The 19,314-nt window shown below is 37.2% G+C and overlaps 1 protein-coding gene across 6 annotated transcripts; it reads right to left on the bottom strand.

Moving 5' to 3' along the window:
* Window positions 1-125: 125 nt before the first annotated feature.
* On the bottom strand, window positions 126-13,668 carry LOC104607014 (ubiquitin-like protein ATG12). 6 transcript variants are annotated; one of them, XM_010272503.3, is made up of 7 exons: window positions 13,395-13,657; window positions 13,225-13,283; window positions 11,758-11,811; window positions 11,454-11,522; window positions 10,992-11,054; window positions 7,241-7,347; window positions 126-411 (listed from the first exon to the last, which is right to left on the bottom strand). In XM_010272503.3, the coding sequence occupies exons 1-6, from the start codon at window positions 13,426-13,428 to the stop codon at window positions 7,288-7,290; spliced, it is 339 nt and encodes a 112-aa protein (XP_010270805.1). In that variant the 5' UTR covers window positions 13,429-13,657; the 3' UTR covers window positions 126-411; window positions 7,241-7,287. The 6 variants fall into 6 exon arrangements, with proteins under 6 accessions (XP_010270805.1, XP_010270804.1, XP_088742756.1 ...); XM_010272502.3 differs by having other exon boundaries at window positions 126-390; window positions 13,395-13,655; XM_088886630.1 differs by lacking the exon at window positions 10,992-11,054 and having other exon boundaries at window positions 13,395-13,668.
* Window positions 13,669-19,314: the final 5,646 nt, after the last annotated feature.

Below are 19,314 nucleotides of genomic sequence, written 5' to 3'. Positions count from 1 at the left end.
GTGAGATGATATGGATGGAATGACACAGAAATTGGGACTACTACAGCTATGCTACACGCCGATTGCCGAAACCCTGAAAAACCTATACGATATTCCATGTATCAAACATAACTATACTTTAAGTCTTCACAAATGAGAGAATTCTCATTATTTCTTAGGTTCACCAAATTTCATCAAGTATGATCTCCCGGTCACATTTTCTTCCACCAAGAGAGTTTTATGGAACATTTTGAACCCTGAATTTTGGAGAATCATCAATAAGAGCACTCCCCTATTCCGAAAGTGGAAGAGAAAAAAAAGACATCACTGTTTAAGAACATCATATTGAGAAGAATAATCACTTGATGAAATGAAATAATCAAATTATTTGTACGCAATCCACCTGCAAACCTGCAATGCAACCATGGTGTCCTATGTTCAAGGTCAGCATATCCACAAAGAAAGTGTTTTATACATTTAACCAATAGCAAGATGACCTTGATAAGTTTGTATATTCTACAGCAGTCATTTTTTACATCAAAAAGAAAAAAAACTATGGCGGATCACTATGAATTTTATTAGTTTGCTTAAATGTCCTCTATAACAATAACCGAGTCCATCTCTACAATCAATCTTTCTCATGTTACATGCATGCACTTTCTCACTGAAGTTTTCTGGCAATTTTACCAGTATATATCTCAACAATCAAAGTATGATAATAGAAATAGCATTATATGCTTAACTAAGAAAATGTTTGGTGGTGTCCAGAAACCACATTGATATTTTCTTTTACAAATCAGGGAAAAAAAAACAAACTCAGATTGAAGCCATTTTAGGATTTCAAGACAGGAACTCCTTTATATTTTTTCTGTTACATGGAAACTAGCCCGATGACTCCCACATTAATGATGTATGTAATTTGTGGTAAAATGCTAGGAAAAACAGAATGACTCGCTAGACCTCGGGGCACAAATTGCTTCCCCCTTACTGAGCTTTGTGCACAAGTTGCACAAGATTTCCACCTCAGCCCCGGTGGACTCGCTACTTGCATCAAGCAAGCTACCAGTGCTAACGCTAGACATCGTGAACTGAAGGAAAAGAAACGGATAAGGAACAAAGGTGCTTACCTAAAAGGAGAGGAAGGAACAATTCCTTTATGCTTGCATCAAGCAAGTTATCAATGCACAGATTCCTTTATGCTTTTACTGTTTTGTGGCAACACCATTTTTTTGTAGTAGAATTCTTTACTATTTTTTTCTACTTGTAGTATTATGTATATATATATATATATATATATATATATATATTGTTTTATATTTAATTTTGTAAACTTATGCTAATTTTATACAAATTTACTAATATTTCTAATCGAATTGGTTTCGATTGGATATCCAGGTATGTAAACGAATTGAATTCGAATTACATACGAGTTGGATAGCTGATCGAATTTAAATATCCTAGATTCTTATCAGATTGGATTCAGATATACCTCTATCCAAATTTGATTCAATCGCCCTTTCAGTCCTCACCCTTTGGGCCAGGTATGTTTGTCAATTAAATTTTGGGTATTAATGAGGATTCTTTGCCGGGAACAGGTATTCCAGCGTCCCAACTTGAAGGAATGGCCACTAGAGGAATCTCTAAGAAAGTGGGAAGTGGTTGTCTAGGGGGAGGGGAGTTTTACCATTGGAAAAGAAGCAAGAGGAATTACAGAGAATCTGGGGTCAAATCTGCAATATACTTGAGTATGAACAGCAAGAGGAATTAATGGTGGAAAACTCTAAACAGACCAAGGAAGTTACAGATCTTTCGGAGGGCCCACCCAAATTTAGGGTGAAGGAAGGGGAAAGAGACAATATGGTTAAGGGTTGTGAAAAGGAAGAAGAGGATTTATCTTCCAAAAAGGAGCAAGAGGAGGAATTAGAGAGGATAATGGGAACTAATATGTGCTCTCCTTGAGGAGTACAAGAAGAAAGATATTTCTTTGGAGGAAAGTGCAAAAAAAGCCAAGAAAAATAAAAGTGCCTAGGGAGCATCAAGGAAAACCTAGGGTAGAAAACAGATGGAGGAAAAAGAAAAGAACCGAAGTGGAAAGATTGATCTCAGACATCAAAAAGAATATCAAGTTAACTGGGAGAGGGGAGAGAAGGAAGAATTTCAAGTAATGGGTGACAACTCTAGGTGGGCTCTCAAACAATTGCTATTATGAAAATTATTAGCTAGAATGTGAGGGGTTTAGGCAGCGCAAGGAAGAAAAGGCTAATTAAGGACCTCCTTAGAAGAGAAAGGCCTGACATTGTGATAATACAGGAGACAAATTAGCTGAAATTGACAGAAGGTGGGCGAGAAGTGTTGGAAGACTAGAGGGGTAAGATGGGTTTCTAAGCCTTCTTGGGGGGCTTCAGGGGGTATAGTCACTTTTTGGAGAGAAGATATTGTGGAGACCGTGGAGGAGTTAATAGGTAATTTTTCGGTGTCTCTAAAGTTTAGGATGGTGGAGGATGGTTTCACATAGGTGTTAACCAATGTATACAGGCCAAACAGCTATAGAGAGAGATGAGTTAAAGGAGATTCCCCTTTTGCAAGCTCAATTAACTTGGTCCAACTTCCAGGAAGTTCCAACTTGCTCAAAGTAGGATAGATTTCTCTTTAATGAGAATTGGGAAAGTCACTAGCAAGGTTTGTTTGCCAAAGCTTTGCCCAGAGTCACCTCCAACCATTGCCCTATTGAAATAGGTTAGGAACCTTTTAGCCATGGACCTAGACCTTTTAGATTTGAAAATATGTGGTTGACACATCCAGATTTTGTGAACAAGGTTGAGAAGTGGTGGAGAGAAGAAATGAGGGGGTTGAGATGGAAAGGGATGAAATTCCACAAGAAGTTGAAAAGATTGAGAGCAAAATTAAAAGAATGGAACAGGGATCAATTTGGGAGATTAGAGGAATTAAAAGCTAATATAGTGACCCAAATTGAGGAAGTAGATGTGAAGGACTCTCAAAATACCTTGAATGAACAGGAAAAGGGGTCAAGAAGAAGATTGAAGCAGGAACTAGAAGAGGTCCTGTTGCGGGAAAAATCTCTTGGAGGCAAAAATCCAGGTTAAATGGATTAATGAAGGCAATGGGAACACCAATTCTTCCATGAAGTGGCTAATGGGAGAAGGAGAAAAAACTTGGTGAGTAAGCTGGAAGTGGATCGTGTAGAAGTTAAATCTCATTATGAGATAGCTAGATGTTTTGTAGGTCACTTCAAATCTATCCTAAGGAGGCCTCTAGAAAGTAGAGAGGATTTGGAAGTGTTGGATAGGCCAGAACTTTCTAAAATGAATAACAGCTGGTTAGAAAGGAATTTTGAGGAGGAAATTAGGCATGCAGTGTTTTCAATGGATAGATCTAAGGCACCAGGGCTAAATGGCTTCACTATGGCTTTTTATCAAGATTGTTGGAATAGAGTGAAAAAGGATTTGCTTGAGGTTTTTAAAGAATTGGAGGATAATTGTGTCGTTAGCCCTAGAGTTAATGCTACTTTTCTTGTTATGATTCCAAAGAAGAAAAATGCTACACACCCTAAAGACTTTAGGCAATCAAGGCTTTGTCTGCAAGCTAGACTTGGAGAAGGCATATGATTTAGTGGATTGGAGTTTCTTGTTAGAGGTTTTACAGAAGTGTGGTTTTGGGAACAGGTGGTGTAATTGGATTGTTGGTTACCTTCTTACCATTACTCAATTTTGGTAAATGGAGTAGTAAATGACTTCTTTCCAGCTTGTAGGGGACTAAGACAAGGTGACCCACTCTCCCCTTTCTTGTTCACATTAATTGTTGATGTGCTGAGTCGACTTTTATCTGAAGCAAACAAGACTGGGTCAATAAAGGGGTGAAGAATAGTAAGAGATCAAGTTCCGATCACCCACCTCCAGTTTGCAAATGATATAATAATCTTTTGTGAGGGGGTGACTTGACGAGAGTGAGACATCTAAAGAGTCTTTCATAGTTTTCAAGGCTCCAAGGCGAGGCTAGGAAACAGGGGGGTGCCTTGTCGCCTAGTCGCTTAGGCGAGCACCTAGGTGTCGCCTAGGCGATGGATTTTTTTAAGTGAAAAATGCATATCCTAGGTAGTTCCCTAGGTTCCATAACCATCTTTCCTTAATAACTATCCATACTTTTCATAAGAAAATTATAAACTTCATGTTTATGTCTAGAAAATCAACATATTTATGAGAAGAAAAATAAGAAAGAAAAGAAAATTCAATAAATATGGGGACTGAACCCCTATTTTTGTTATAGGAAAAGAAGAAAAGAAAAGGTGGAAGAAGAAGAAGAAGATGTGGAGGAAGAAATGTGTTGATTAGACAAAACTTTAAGTTTTTACCTTACTTATTGGTTCAAATTCTGAAGTCTTTGAGGGTTCAATACAGATGTTAGCAATGTTTGTGTTGATTAAACCCTAACAAATAAGAAAAAAAATAAAAAGAAATTAGTTTATAAACACAAAAATGAATATTTTTGTTTAATAATGTCTATTTTATAATTATAATCTCAAAAAAGTTCCAAGGGCGCCTTGTCGCCTAGGCGTCGCCTTGACAACTATGGAGTCTTTTAACTCTTTCTAGGAATGCCTTTAACCTAAAGATTAATTTTGAGAAGAGCTGTGTGGTAGGATTAAATTTGGAAGGTAGGGAGGTGGAAGTTGTTGTGGAGTGCTTAGAATGTCCCATCTCAGAGTGGCCCTTAACCTATTTAGGTCTTCCACTAGGTGCTAACCCAAAGGAGAGTCATTTTTGGAACCCTATTGTAGAAAAGTTTGAAAAAAGGTTGGAACTTGGAAAAGGAATTATGTTTCTCTAGGGAGTAGAGTAACTTTAATCAAGGCTACGCTTGCCAATCTGTCGATTTATTTCTTGTCTATCTTTAGAATTCCTTCTAGGGAAGCTATGAAGAAAAAAAAAAACTAAGGGTTTTCCAGTGGGAGCTAGGGGAGGAGAAAAAGGATCACTTGATCAGGTGGGAGGTAGTTAGCCGAAGTAAGGAAGAAGGGGGACTAGGGTTGGGGAACCTAGCTTATAAGAATGAAGCTCTTCTAGACAAATTGTCATGGAGATGACCTTTAGAAAGAGAGAGATTGTGGCATGAGGTGGTGGCTAGCATCTATGGTTGTTCTAAAAGTGGTTGATACGTTGGGGTATCTTGATGGGCTACTCTTACAACACCCTGGAAGGCAATCTCTGCCATTCTCCCAAATTTCCTCAAGTTTGTAAGGTATGATGTCTGCTTTGGTAATTCTATTCTTTTTTGGGAAGATACTTGGGTGGGTAACCAACCTCTCAAAGACCTATTTCCCTCCCTTTATTCCAAATCTCTCTTTAAAAAGGAGCTAGTCTCCAGGTTCCTGTCCTCCCTTTGTCCTTAAACTAGGATTTTGGCTTTCATAGAGGGTTGAGGGAAGAGCGGTCTGCTTGTATAGCTGAGCTGTTACTCCTTGACTCTATTTGTTTAGACCCTCTTAATCCTAACAGAAGAATTTGAACCTTAACTCCGAGTGGCTCCTTCTCTTGTGCCTCTTTCTTCAAGTCCCTCAGCTCCACTTCCTCCTTGTGGGTGTTTCCAATTAAAGAAATTTGGTCTAGGCCCATCCCCCCTAAAATAATGGTTTTCTTCTGAGAAATTTATCATGGTAAGATTAATTTAACTTTGGACAACTCGCAAAAACAGAAACCTTTTATGTGCTTGTCCCCAAACTGGTGCACTCTTTGTAAAATGCAGAGGACTGTTCTCATCTGATGATATCTTGCTCCTTCGTTGCAGCTATTTGGAATTGGATTTTCTTGTTGTTTGGGTGCAGGTGGAACTTGCCATCCAATGTGAATTTTCTCTTCGATCCGTCCATCTTTGGTTGACCCATGAAGAGGGGGAAATTAATGTGGAAATGTGCTAGAACAGCTTTGTTATAGGACTATTTGGGAGGAAAGAAATGCCAGAATATTTCAAGGAAACCAAAGGAGTCTTGCTGAAGTAAAAGAGTGTATCTTGACAAGGGAAACCCTTTGGCTGAAAACTTCAGCACTTTTTGAGAATTACTCTCATGATGATCTCAGGAGAAACTGGGCACAAGTGGCTTCTACATCTTCTCGAAAGATTAGAAATTTAGAATACAAGCTAGCTGGATACCCCCTCCAGAGGGCGCTATGAAATTGAACTTTGATGGGAGTAGTCAAGGGAACCCAGGACCTTTAGGCATAGGAGGAGTTTTGAGAGATAAGGATAGCAACATTCTTTCCTTGTACTTGGGATAAGTGGGAGTTGGAGACTCTACAAGGGCTGAGATACTAGCAGCAGTACAAGGAATATAGCTTGCCAACCAACACAGAGTGGAGAATTTGGTAATTGAGGGAGATTCCAAGGTAGTTGTGGGTTGGTTGGCAAACCCAAATACTGTTAATTGGGGTTATAGGGATCTCCTAAAAAGAGTTAATTGGCTTACAAGAAACATGTCAGTTCATTTTCAGTGGGTTAGCAGATCAGAAAATGTTTTGGCTGATTCTCTTGCTAAACAAGGGGTCTCAAGGGTTTCTTTGTACTGGGCAACTTTGTAAACTGGTTTCTGTTTAGTGTGAGTTTTGTGCTTTCATCCTTAAAGAAGAGGTCGCATCTTGTGCCTCTTCATAGGCTGTTTGTATGCTCACTGTTTCACTATTAATAACAATTTCATTCATTTATCAACAAAAAATGACAGTCTTCTTGGTGTGCATGGCACTTCTCCTCTTACATAAAATTTTCTAGAATATATAATAAATTTGACTCTTACTAGATTAAAAAACAAAGCTTTGTTCTTACCAATAAAAAATTAAATAATAAAGCAAACAAACAAACAAACAAAAAGAAAAGAAAAGAAAATTGCCACATACAATCTTTCCATGATCAGAGTTTATTTCTTTGCTAATTAACTATGACCACCAAGTACAATCAAGGGGATTGGTCCAATATAAATAACTTTGTCTGTGGTGTCAAGAACACAGATGGTGTCTTTCAAGGGCAAAAAATTGGTTACATAATCATTGAAATGTTTAGAGAACCTAATCTGAAGAGAAACACCAAGTACAATCAAGGGGATTGGTCCAATATAAATAACTTCGTCTGTGGTGTCAAGAACACAGATGGTGTCTTTCAAGGGCAAAAAATTGGTTACATAATCATTGAAATGTTTAGAGAACCTAATCTGAAGAGAAAATTACTGAAAATGAATGCCCCAAACAATACTACATACCAGATATAATGTCTGAGAAATACTTGTTCAGACGCTGCAAATGGCTCTTATCCCCATGCCATGGAGCAAGCATAATTGACCACCAGTTTCCCATCAAACCCAAAATTCTGTAATTTCAAAGGAGCAACAATCATGATAATGTATATCCAAGACATCAGTGACATAAGGTAGGACAAAGAGCAATTATCCATGACTAAACTCAAGTTGATCAGAATTCAGAAGTACATTCTAGAAGAGAATTGAATTTTCATGCCTTTGATTTAATGAAAATGTGATATTTAATCTAGCAAAATGTTATGGACGCATTCGTGGGGAAGAAGTACCGCTGCCGGCAGCAGCAGTAACGTGGGACCCTCATCAGATTATCTAGCTAGCCACAGTTCATCTTACCTTATCTTTATCTTATTTGCTTTCTTACTCTTATCTTATCTGTTCCAATAAGGATTAGTATAGAGTCTGATTTATCTTAGGGAGTTTTTATCCTTCTTGAGTAGGGAGTCTTATCTAGGAGTCTTATCTATCTTATCTGTAAGCAGTTTAGTTAGTCTTATCTAGGAGTCTTATCTATCTTATCTGTAAGCAGTTTAGTTATCAAGGAGTCTTCCTACAAGGAGGACTCTTACCTCTTGTAATCTCCTATTTAAGGAGCTGAAATTATTGAATAAAGATATCAAATTTCCAGTCAAGAAAGAGAGTAAAAGGAGAGTTCGGTGATCTCTTGGACAAATCACCCTCTAGGACGCCAAGATAGGTTCAGCTAGGAAGGGGAGGAACAAGGGAAAACAGGAGCTTTTCCCCGTGGACCGACCCGTGACGAGATCCTATTCCCGGGCCCATAACACAAAAAAAAGAGGAAATTGAATTTTCATTAGTACCAAAGCCATCACATGCTCAAAAATAGAGTAATGTTGTATCTAACATTATTTTTGTAAGGGATGCAAAATGTATACTAAACCTATATCAGCCCAGAAGAATTCAAAAGCCCATTGTAAACCACACTTTGCACTTTATAATCTATTTCCAAATTCCTGCACCACATCATTCTTCCTCTTTAAAACAATGACATGGCATTCCCTTTCATGGCAGCATTGCATCCATTGCTTCCACCATAGTCTCTCTGTAACTCTAGCTCAACTCTCAATTGTGTCTCTTTCTATCTGCAACTCCACCACAAATCTTGCACCATTAGAATCTGACACCATTGACGATCACCTATCCACTATTAACCCTATAGATAGGGAGTCTAGGATTTCTAAAGTACTTGCCACTGAAATGCCTGTGAGCTCCATGAAAGATTTCAGCTCTTCACTTGAGTTCAAAAATCCACCACAAAATACAAGACTAGCTTTTTGCACTAGGATGTAAAACAAAGAATCTCCACTAAACGGGCATCTTCGCCTAGCCACTTCAGCAACCTAGACAAAACTAACTGCTACTGAATATCAATCAGTACCCAGGCCTCTGTAAATTATGTTGAACTCACAAAAACCAAAGTCACATTAAGTAATTTTTGGCACTTAAATCATTTCCTTCTACTTCTACCCATGTCTTTTTTGGTCTACCCCTAGCCCTTCTAGTCCCTTCAACTTGAACAAATGACTTCTGCTTATGGGTGCTGTCAATGGTCTTCTTTGCATATGAATAAAGCATTTGAGTCTACTTTCTCTCATTTTATCACCTATTGGAGCTACTCCAAAGTTCCTATAAATGACCCCATTTCTGATCTTATCCTTCCTATTTTTTTCACTCATACATATCAGCATATTCATTTCTGCCACAATCGTTTTTTTGGACATGCTTCTTGATTCCCAAACACTCTACCCAATAAAACATAGCTGGCCTTACAACTATTTTACAGAATTTTCCTTTTATTCTAAATGGTACTCACCTATCACATAAAACTCTGGATGCACCCCTCCATTTTACCCATCCTGATCTAATTATATGGGCAACATCCTCCTCAATCTCTCCCTGGTCATGAATTATTGAATCAAGGTACCAAAAAAGGTCACATTGAGTTATCTTTTGGTCTCCAATCCTAAGTATACCCCAATCTGGATTCCTATTAATATTAAATTTACATATCATATATTCTGTTTTAGTTTTATTTTAAAACCTCTTGTTTTTAGGGAATTTGTCCATAAGCTTAATTTTGCATTTAATCTTTCATTAGTTTCTTTAATTAAAACTATGGCATTAGCAAATAACATGCAACATGGGATCCACAAGATCAAAATATCATAAGAAAAAGAAATTATGTAACAGTATTTTCTGACAAGGGGCTTTGCTCTTCTGTGGGTCAAGAGAGAGGCAAGTGCAAACACCTCCACAGATTGAAGCAACATTCTTCAGGTCTGCTCACTGCTTTCCAAGTAGTGGTGTCTCTCCCTAAAATCCGTTATTTCTATTTGTGACAAGCCCCTTCCTAACTTGTACTGGATGATCATTCACTTTCAAGTCACAGAATACAGATCCATTACGGTAACCTTAGGGCCCGTTTGGTGCATCTTTTCATGCTGTCTTTCGTCTGTTTACAAGCCAGGAAGACCGATTTTCGGTCTATTTCTGTTTGGTTTGTGGAAGATCTACCCACCAAAAGACGGAGCACTGAAAAGACGCGAGAAGCCCATTTGGGCTGGTTTCAGGAAGCTTCAAATGAAGCTTTTCGCATCTTTCATGTTTTATTCTCACACGGAAAGATAGGGAAAAATGCACGGAAAGACGTGCGTCTACCAAACTAGCTTCAGGCTGCTCAGATCTTCATGCAAAAGCTCAATGTGTCTTTTGACTGTCAGAGCTACCAAAAGATCTTCCCAAAAAGACTTTCCAAACGGGCCCTTAATCTAGATCATAGAATAAAGCTAAAAGAAGTGGGCCTGACTTTTTTTTCTTTTTTTTTTTTGATAGATAAAGGTTATTTTATTAATAAAAGCACAAAGGATACATATTATATAATCCCCACAAAGAGGCGCAAGATGCCACCTCTAAACTATGATTCCCGTACCCTAGAGTGATTCTAGGCACCTCATGAGTAATTTCGGGGTCATGGATCAGGGTGAGGTGGGGACTTCACTCCCCATCCCCGTCCCTATCCCCAATCAGGTATCAAAACAATTCCCCATCCCCACCAGAAAAGCTTCATCCCCAACCCGATCGGGTTGGAGAGGACAGGTAACCAGCAAGGATGGAGAAAATTGCCATTTTTTCTTGCAATTTTTCAGTTTTTTTCTCATCATGGGTGGTCTGAAACAGGGGCTCTGCCCCCTTCTTTTCGTCATTTTTTCTTTTATTTGAGTACTTTTCCCCAACTTTTCTTGGTCTAAAGCAGGGGCTCCATCTCCCTATTTTCTTCTTCAGTTCTTTTTTTCTTGTTTTGGTCTAAAACAGGGGTCATGCCCCCTTCAGTTGCTCTTTTAAGTTCTAGCTTCTAACTCTAATATTTTGTTTTGCATACTTGAAACAAGACTGCACGAACCACAAGCACAAAAGTTTGTTTCGAGATTTGTAGGTTAATGTATAAAACCAAAAAACTAGTTCAGGAGGGATAGAAATCTGTAGGCTTCTTATTTTAGATTCCATTGCCTAGGCAAGGCCTAGGCACCTAAGTGCCCCATGTTCATTGAGCCTCGCCTTGGTGCCTTGAAAACTATGGAAACTACAATACTACATGCATTATATATGTCCAAGAATCTACATTACGTATATTGATAGCTGACTCCATAAGATTTGTTCAGTTGAGTTGACAACTTACATTATATAGGTCGATCACCAATTCATCAGGGTTAGGTGAAAAGGCACTATTTACATACACAAACTGTAAAGTGAAAAAAAAAAAGTTGATCAATATTCTCATAGCCAGAATAGATAAGAACATTATGATAAATCTATATCTATACTACTAATAAAAGAGCAAATAGCCCCATTTTCTGGACTTTTCATTAGACATTTTTACCCCTTATCTAAGCAATGTACAATGGGCATAAGAAAGGGCATATATGTCCTTTACTCTCACTCCAAAAACTGCTCACTTATAACCATCAAGAAACTGCCCACTTATAACTGTTTAAAAACTGTCCACTTATAACAGTTAAGAAACTGCCCACTTATAATTGTTCAAAAACTACCCATGAATTGTAAATAGTTTTGTCTTGGAGATACTGTCACGTGCAAATGCACATACATGTTTACTAGTAATCTTTAGAAAAGCATTTACCAATGTGTCCCTGTGAAGTTGCCGCCGCAGAAAGTCAATTACTTTGGCAAATTTGTCTGTTCCAGCTATCTGCCAATTTAAGAACATTTATTATACAAATACAACACTTATGAATGACTATTTAACAAACATAAAAGCAACTCTTAGCAGATATCAAAGGACACGGCTGGACATAGCATTGGTTACAAAATTTGCACTAAAAATTGAAGTTTCTGAAATGATATGGTACCCGTGTACTGGTATCCATGTATCATTCTACAACTACCAGAAAAATACATTAGCTTTTCTCAAGTTTGGAACATACCAATATAGGCAGTGAAGTGAGAGGCCCAACGTAACAACTAACAACAAATCGAAGCTGTGTGGAAGAAAACATATGGTGGGTTGGTCTATATGACTCATTAGATATCAAATAGGAACATAGAGAAAAAGGTAGGAACACAAGATAATACAGACCCGTTGCAACAATTTCTGATGAGACCAGCTGTCTTAGACGGTGAATGCCCTCACTATGAACTACTGATTAAGAGATTGAGACTGGTTGTCCTAGATAATGGATAGTTTGATGTATTTCATTGATAATGTAATAAAACAGGTTGCCCTGCACAATGAGACTCTCATAGTAGTAAGATTAATGGGTTGATCATGCCATGTCTCGACTCCTCACTAAGGTGGCAACTCTTCCATAAAGACATAAAATGTATGAAAAAGACAGAGTTACCAGTTTCATAGAAATGTGAATTTAAGTGTCTGATTTTCTGGGAATTACGCTCATATTGATGGGAGAAATGCAGACTTGAGGCATTGGTAGACAAATACGGTTTGCAAGGAGAAGGCTGTCAACCAACCCATGAGCTTAGTTGGTAGGACTAGGTGAGTGATACAAAGACTAGGATAGTACTGGTACATGGTACATCCAGTAAAAAGAAGTTCTATGTATAATGCTTTGTATGCAGAAATGGTGTGAATTGGGCACAATTGAAACTAGCATGTAATTGGTATTTGTTTGAGTGCATTTTAGTTGTTGTATACACAACAAAATGGTTTTCTACAAAATTTAGTAGCCTTTGGAGCTGGTTTTCAGCACTTCTCTGAAATGATCACAAAAAAAAAACAGTTCTGTGGAATCCCCAAAAAATTGGAATGCTTGAGACAGGTATGAAGGCACTAACCTTTTTTTTTGCTCCATGGGGTAGCCCATCCCTCAAATCCATGACTCCCCCAACCCTGGTGCAGGTGGGATTCCATCCCAAGTCTCCACTACAACCAGCAATAGACCTTACCAACTAGCCAGTTGGCACCTTGCTAAAGGCACTAGCTTGGTACCAATGCTATAGAACTTGTAATATTATTATGAAGGCAGATGTTTCTCAAAAAAAAAAAATGAAGGCAGAAATTCCCACATAGGTAAAATTTGTATGATATAGACGTCGAAGGACTGTGTCAATTTGAAACAACTGATATCAGCAGCACCTTCTCACCATGATTTGTCTCGAAAAATCATTTATGTAAAAGAGGGGGAAGGTTCTCAGAACATTGAGAAGCTAACTAATACCGTAATGCACGTCCCAAATCACCAATTATCCAACAAAAGATGCAAGAAGTCACATTGCCAACAAAACAAATAGAACCAAAAGACCAGACCGATATAGGATTCCAAAGATAAAGCTTAAAAGCCCCAAATTTCAGGGAAAATAATAAAAAATAAATAAAAGCATTGAAAATAAAAGCAAAACCAAAATAGGCATGGTCTTGGCAAGCAGGGTGGTACCTTGAACTTGGCTTGCTTCAGGATAGGAGCATCTCCAGTGGCTCTAAGATGCACGACAACTACAGGAAAAACAACCAAAAAAAAACAGAAACAGAGTCAAACAGAAACCCTGGCCCTAAGTTAAATCAAAGAGAGGGAAGATTCTCAGATCATCCGCAGAGACTACTTGCCTTTGCGTGCTGAATTCGGGGGCTCTGAAGTCATCCTTTTGAAGGAGACAGATTGCAGCGTTACAGGTTATTCTTGCGCCAGTGTGTTGCAGCATATATGAATTATAGGAGCTCTTTGCTGCGGAAGGGGGCAATTTCTGACTTCTGTGTGGGTGATAATTCTCGGCCCGGCCTAGACCAGCCTAGTAATTTTGTGCTTGGGCTTAGTTTTATATCTAAGCCCGGAAAATTGGGTGCTGAGCGGCGGACCACCGCTGAGCAGCAACCCTGCCTTCTCATTTTGAAAAGCAAAATCGTATTAGACCTGGCAATTAGGTTGGGTGGGTCGGGTTTGGGTTGGGTCAAGTTACTTTGGGTTGATTTTGGGTTGGGTTGTCAAATGCTTGACCCTAATCCTAAATGTTTGAGTTAGGGTTGACCCATGGATCAATTTGGATCATCCTAAAAAATAATTAAAATTAAAAAAAATACATGAAAATTGTCAAAATTAAATTAATTAACCTTAAAATTCTAAATATAAAATAAAAAACTTGAACATTTAACAATTTAAAGAGTAAACAATAAAAAGCAAAGACTAAATAGAAAAAAATTAAAGAATGAAAACTTCCAACAATGTATAACTAATCCCAATTAAACTTGACAAATGGATCAGCGGGTTGACCCATGACCCAACCCAACCCAATCCAGTTTTTTCCGGTTGGGCCAGGTCAGGTTATTTTCACATTCAAGTAGTTAAATATGAGACTCTAACCCTATTTTTTGGGATTAGATTGAGTCGTTTTCAGGTCTGTATTACAAAAAAAACCCTGTAGCAGACTCGTTTAACACAACGCAAGTATGAATAAGTATTAATCATAGATAGATTTACTTCTATGACCCGAAATTAAGGCATGTATCCTTTTTATATAATATAATATAATACTAGGCAAGACCATGGGATTTGTTGTAAGAAATTGAGCTATAAAGAGAACTTTATGTAATTCCTTATGGGGTTAAGTCGGACTAAATTCATTGTAAGCATTATTTTAGTGGTATGTATTATTTGATAAATTTGTTTAAATTTCATTAAACTTTTTTAATAATATTTATTGAGATTGATTATCTAAAAATCGACCTGGAACTAGAATTGTTTATGTCACTGATTTCTGGACCAATGGTTTAACCATCCAATTTGAATGGATGGCCCATTGGAATTCAAAAAAAAAAAAAAATAAAGTAATAAAAACATAATTAAAATAAAAAATGGCTAAAAACTATTGTTTGAGTGAAATAAGTTGATGGTTCGAATGCTCAAGTTAGCAGGTTGTTGATCAAGTCAACAATTTTTTGCAAAGGATCAGTTTAGGGGTAAATTGGAACCAGTTATATAGACAATTTCTGGGTCCAACCATCCGAGTCGATGATGGCTCAAAAACCATCAATTATACAATATAATGTATTGTATAAAATATACAATACATAATATAAAAATTTATTTTTTTGATAAGAAATATAATATTATATATAATATATATTGTAGGTGTCATATTATAATATTTATATATAAGACATAAAAGATAATATAAAAATAATATATTGTACACATTATCGATTAGGGGACTAGTGTCAAGATCAAGGAGGGTTCGATGAATCGGGTTTTTCAACTATTGTTGACATGGACAATTAGAGCATTCGGAAAACCATGCAGGTAACCGTTTCCGTTTCACCCCTGAATTGTTCCTTTGCCAAAAATCGTTGATTGGGTCAACAACCCATTGACCCAGGCAATCAAACCATCAATCAGTTCAACCTAGGCAACATTTTTTTGTTATTTTTTATTTTTTTAAATTGCAATGGATCATTCATTTAGGCCAGACAATCGAACCGTTGGCCCAAAAATCGGTGGCCAAAATAGTTTTGGGTCACCAAAGCTTAGACCAGACAATCGGCCACCAAAGCTTAGGCTTCCCTAAAACCCACTGTAAACCTGATCAATAGCTAAAACAATTTTTTTAATTGAGGCGAGGTAAGTTGGAGACCCAATAGGGGCGGGTTAAATTGCCATCTTTACTTGGGTTTTCAAATACATTATAGAAAAATACAATTGAAAAGAAGAAAGTATGGTTGGTTTTGGATTTCTATAGGGTTGGGTCAGGTTTAGAAACTATATGTCATTATGTCAAGTTCGAGTAGAAGCATTGGAGGATCGGGTTAGGGTGAAGGAAAACCAATACAGACCAAGTTCGAGTTGGTGAAGTGAGCAGAGCCAGAATGTCGTTCAAACGCTGATTTTCAACTCGAAGCTAACCAGTCAGCACAAAAAATGAAGAAAGCTCCAGTAAGTTAGTGATCTCCAATGTGGCCCGACCTGTCAACATGGATGGAATCTGAAAGTCAAGAAAAGTTTTTTGTTGGGCTCTATGCCTGTTTGGCAAGTTCCTTGGAGAGCCAGAGCTAATTAAGATTGTTGCTGAAAAGATCAACGAATGGAAAATCAACTACAAAATTGAGATTCAAACTATATGTAATGGCTACTATCAGATACTCTTTGTTCTAAATCGGATTATGACAATCTTCTAAAAAATGGGCCTTGGATAATTAAGGAAATACTTTGTTTTAGTCCCTTGGAAGGAAAGTTTCAAACCCTTCAAAGAAAAACTTGAGGTGGCTGACTAATGGTTTAGGATGTCAGGCCTCCCTCTTGAATTTTGGTCATGGGATGACTTTGAAGACCTTTTGTCTTGACAATCCCTCTCACTTCGGGTGGGGTTGAACAGCCCATTAGGGTCTTTTATGTGAACATTTTTGACTTGTGCACAAATATTTCAATTGTTTGAAGCAAAATAAAAATGTTGAGGAGGATGGTTAGATCATTGTTAGTAAAAAACGGAACTCATAAGCCAAAGTCCAAAATGGTGGAAAACTGGGCAAACATCGAGAAGGTCAAAGATAAGATGGGGCTGAATAAAAAAAGCGAATTGGCTTAATGCAAGAGGCCAGAGGTTTGCATCCTGCCAAAAATCCTGCAAAAACAAGATTCCTTAATGTTGGCCAAGCAACGATTGATCCAAATGCACCCAAAAAGACTTAACAAAAGTGGTTAAAAAATTCTAACATGAGTAAAACGAGTGACTCAATAAACATGATTCATGACCTAATAAGGTTGAAGAATACCAATAAGGATAGGGATGGCAATTTTCCATATCCCTGATGGGGACCCGATTTCCCCGACCCGATGAGGATTATTTTGGCAGGGTGGGTATGAGGACGGGGATGGGGATTAATAGGAATCCCCGATCGAGGTCAGGATTGGGGAAGGGGATTAAGGCCCCCACCCTGCCCCAACCTCGATTATATGTGTGTGTATACGTGTGTGTTATTTATACTAAATGTATATTATTTATACTATATATATATATATATATATATATATCAAAACATATTTAAAACATTATTTATAATTTAAAAATTTTATTTATTTTAAATAAATTTATTTTTCAAAAAAATACTATTATTTAAAAAAAATTTCAGAGATTCGGGTCCCTATCGGGGATCGAGGACAGGGATCGGGATTAATTTCAGAATCAGGGGCAGGGACGGGGAATATAATCCCCACCCCGAACCTTCCCTATTGCCATTTCTAAATGAGAAACAACTTGCAAATGACCTTGATGGTGGAATAGAGGGGATGGATGAGGATGGAAACAACCTAGAGGGTGAAGACTGTGAGGATGGCGATCTCTTGGATGAGGAATGGGAAAACAAGAAGGTAATGAAGGCCTCAAAAATGTCGAGGAAATCTCAGAGATGGAAGAACAAACATTAATAATTCAAAGAGGTATGAAGAATATGATGGGTCTTAGAAACAAAGAAAACCCAATCCAAAACGAAAGCATTCAACTGGAACATTAGAGGGGCTGGTAGACCCTGAGTTTGTAGACAAGTTATGGAGCTATCTCGTACCCATAAACCTGATTTATGTTTTCTCATGGAAATGAAATTCAACCCGGTTAGAGCAAAAAAATTGTTAACTCAGCAAACGTAAGATTAATATTATAAGGGCAAATGAAAGACTAGTGCATACTATGATTCATGATAATTCTAATGGCAAGTCTTGGTTTTGTACTTTTATTTATGTCCCTCCCAATAGATCAAACCAAAATGTTGTTTGGGATTGGATAAAAAATATAGCAGATAAAATGGCCCTTGGTGCATTATGGGTGATTTTAATAATTCCAAATCTAGTGAAAATAAAAGAGGGGGAAGGTGTGTACTCCCTAGTCAAAAAACACAAGAATTTTAATGAAATGATCAACTATTCTAACCTTATTGAGCTAAACATGATGGATCCTCAATTTACTTGGAAAAATAATTTGACTTAAGAAAAGCTAGATTGGGTTCTCTCAAATAATGAGTGGAGAAGGGAATTCCCGGGTGCTACTCTAACAAATTTACCTTTCCTTGCAAATTGAGAGAAGTTTCTCTCTTGGATATAGGCCTTTTTGGTTTGAAGCTATGTGGTGTCTCGACCAAAGCCTAGAAGAGGTTGTTAATGGGGCCTGGAATTTAGAGGTGAAGAGTTCAACAGCCACTTAATTTAAGGAAAAAGGAGAAATTAGTAAGAGATTTAAAGGACCGGAACAAAGACCATTTTGGAAATATTTAAAAAAAAAAAAAAAAGAGAGAAGAAATTCTCTCTAGATTAAAAGATGTCTAATGAAAGCTTTGCAAATCCAATTTGATAATATCCTAATACGAGAGGAGTTATTATGGGCCCAAAAATCCAGAATTGACTGGATTAAATTTGGGGATAATAACAATAAGTTCTTCCACACACCATGATGACCATAATAAGAAATAGAAGCAGAATATTGGGCATAAAAGATGGCAACGGTGAATAGATCTCTAATACTAATACTAAGGATCTAAATGAATTCATTTGCTCAAAATTTGAGAAAACATTTAGTACAGGAAGCTCAGTTGGTATCAAATGAACTTATTAGTAAGGTTGATACAGAGGCCTTCTATACTCAGAACATGCTACTTCTATGTACTCAACAACTATTCATTTCCAGAAAATAAACTGGAAATAGGGAATAGTATGATATCTCCTTAGAGAGATTTCTGAACTTTGTATCATTTTTCCGGGTTCTAATATTGTTTTGATGTTATTCAAAGGTTATGCAATTTTGTTTTTCTGCATAAAGGTTGTGCAATAGTTGAAGGAAGAAATATAAAAGGGTGCCACCTTTTTTCTCAAAAGATGGCCTTATTTGTATAAAAATATGGCCTTATTTAATTGGGTTAGTAGAATGGACAGTATAAGTAATTACAAAATCCGGACTCAATTTTGATTTAAATTTATATGCTTATAAAGTTATAATACATAAAATTTAGGGTCCATTTGGTTTACAGCCAGAATTGGAATCAGAATCCTTTAGAATCGGAATTGGAATAGTCTATTCCCATAGTTTGTTTGGTTCAGACAGGAATGGGAATGAGAATTAAAATCAGCAGCAATGAGATTTCATTCACATAGTCTGTTTGGCCATTCCCTCAAATGGGGGAGTGTCATTCCAACAGGAATGGGAATGGGATTCCAATTCTGCCTAACCAAATAGTTGGAATCAGAATAGCCCATCACAATTCCGATTCTGAATACCTATTCCTACAAATCAAACGGAGCCTTATATTAGTTAAGTCACTTTAAATATATATATATATATATACAATCTATAAAAATGAGGATGGTGATAATGTTTCATGAAAAGCCTGATTTTTTACTTTCCATTTTTACCCTTGCCATGTTTTGTATTTTAAAGCTTATTTTCACTTTCCGTTTTTACCCTTTATATTATTATGTTTTATTTTTCCAACTTTATTTAATTAACAGTTAATTGTAAACACCTGTAATTGGATAATCTCTGTACCACTTATAAAA

Source organism: Nelumbo nucifera, chromosome 4 (genome assembly GCF_055504915.1).
Source record: "Nelumbo nucifera cultivar China Antique chromosome 4, China Antique-T2T, whole genome shotgun sequence".
Taxonomy (NCBI): Eukaryota; Viridiplantae; Streptophyta; class Magnoliopsida; order Proteales; family Nelumbonaceae; genus Nelumbo; species Nelumbo nucifera.
This window is presented reverse-complemented; position numbering and strand designations above follow the sequence as displayed.

What these genes read in the sequence shown, in the direction of transcription:
- LOC104607014 (XM_010272503.3), bottom strand. Translation starts at nt 13,428, where the DNA reads ATGACTTCAGAGCCCCCGAATTCAGCACGCAAAG. An exon ending in TCACTTCACTGCCTATATTG is followed by an intron (nt 11,523 to 11,757) that starts GTATGTTCCAAA and finishes TTAAATTGGCAG; the next exon opens with ATAGCTGGAACAGACAAATT. An exon ending in AACTTCACAGGGACACATTG is followed by an intron (nt 11,055 to 11,453) that starts GTAAATGCTTTT and finishes TTCACTTTACAG; the next exon opens with TTTGTGTATGTAAATAGTGC.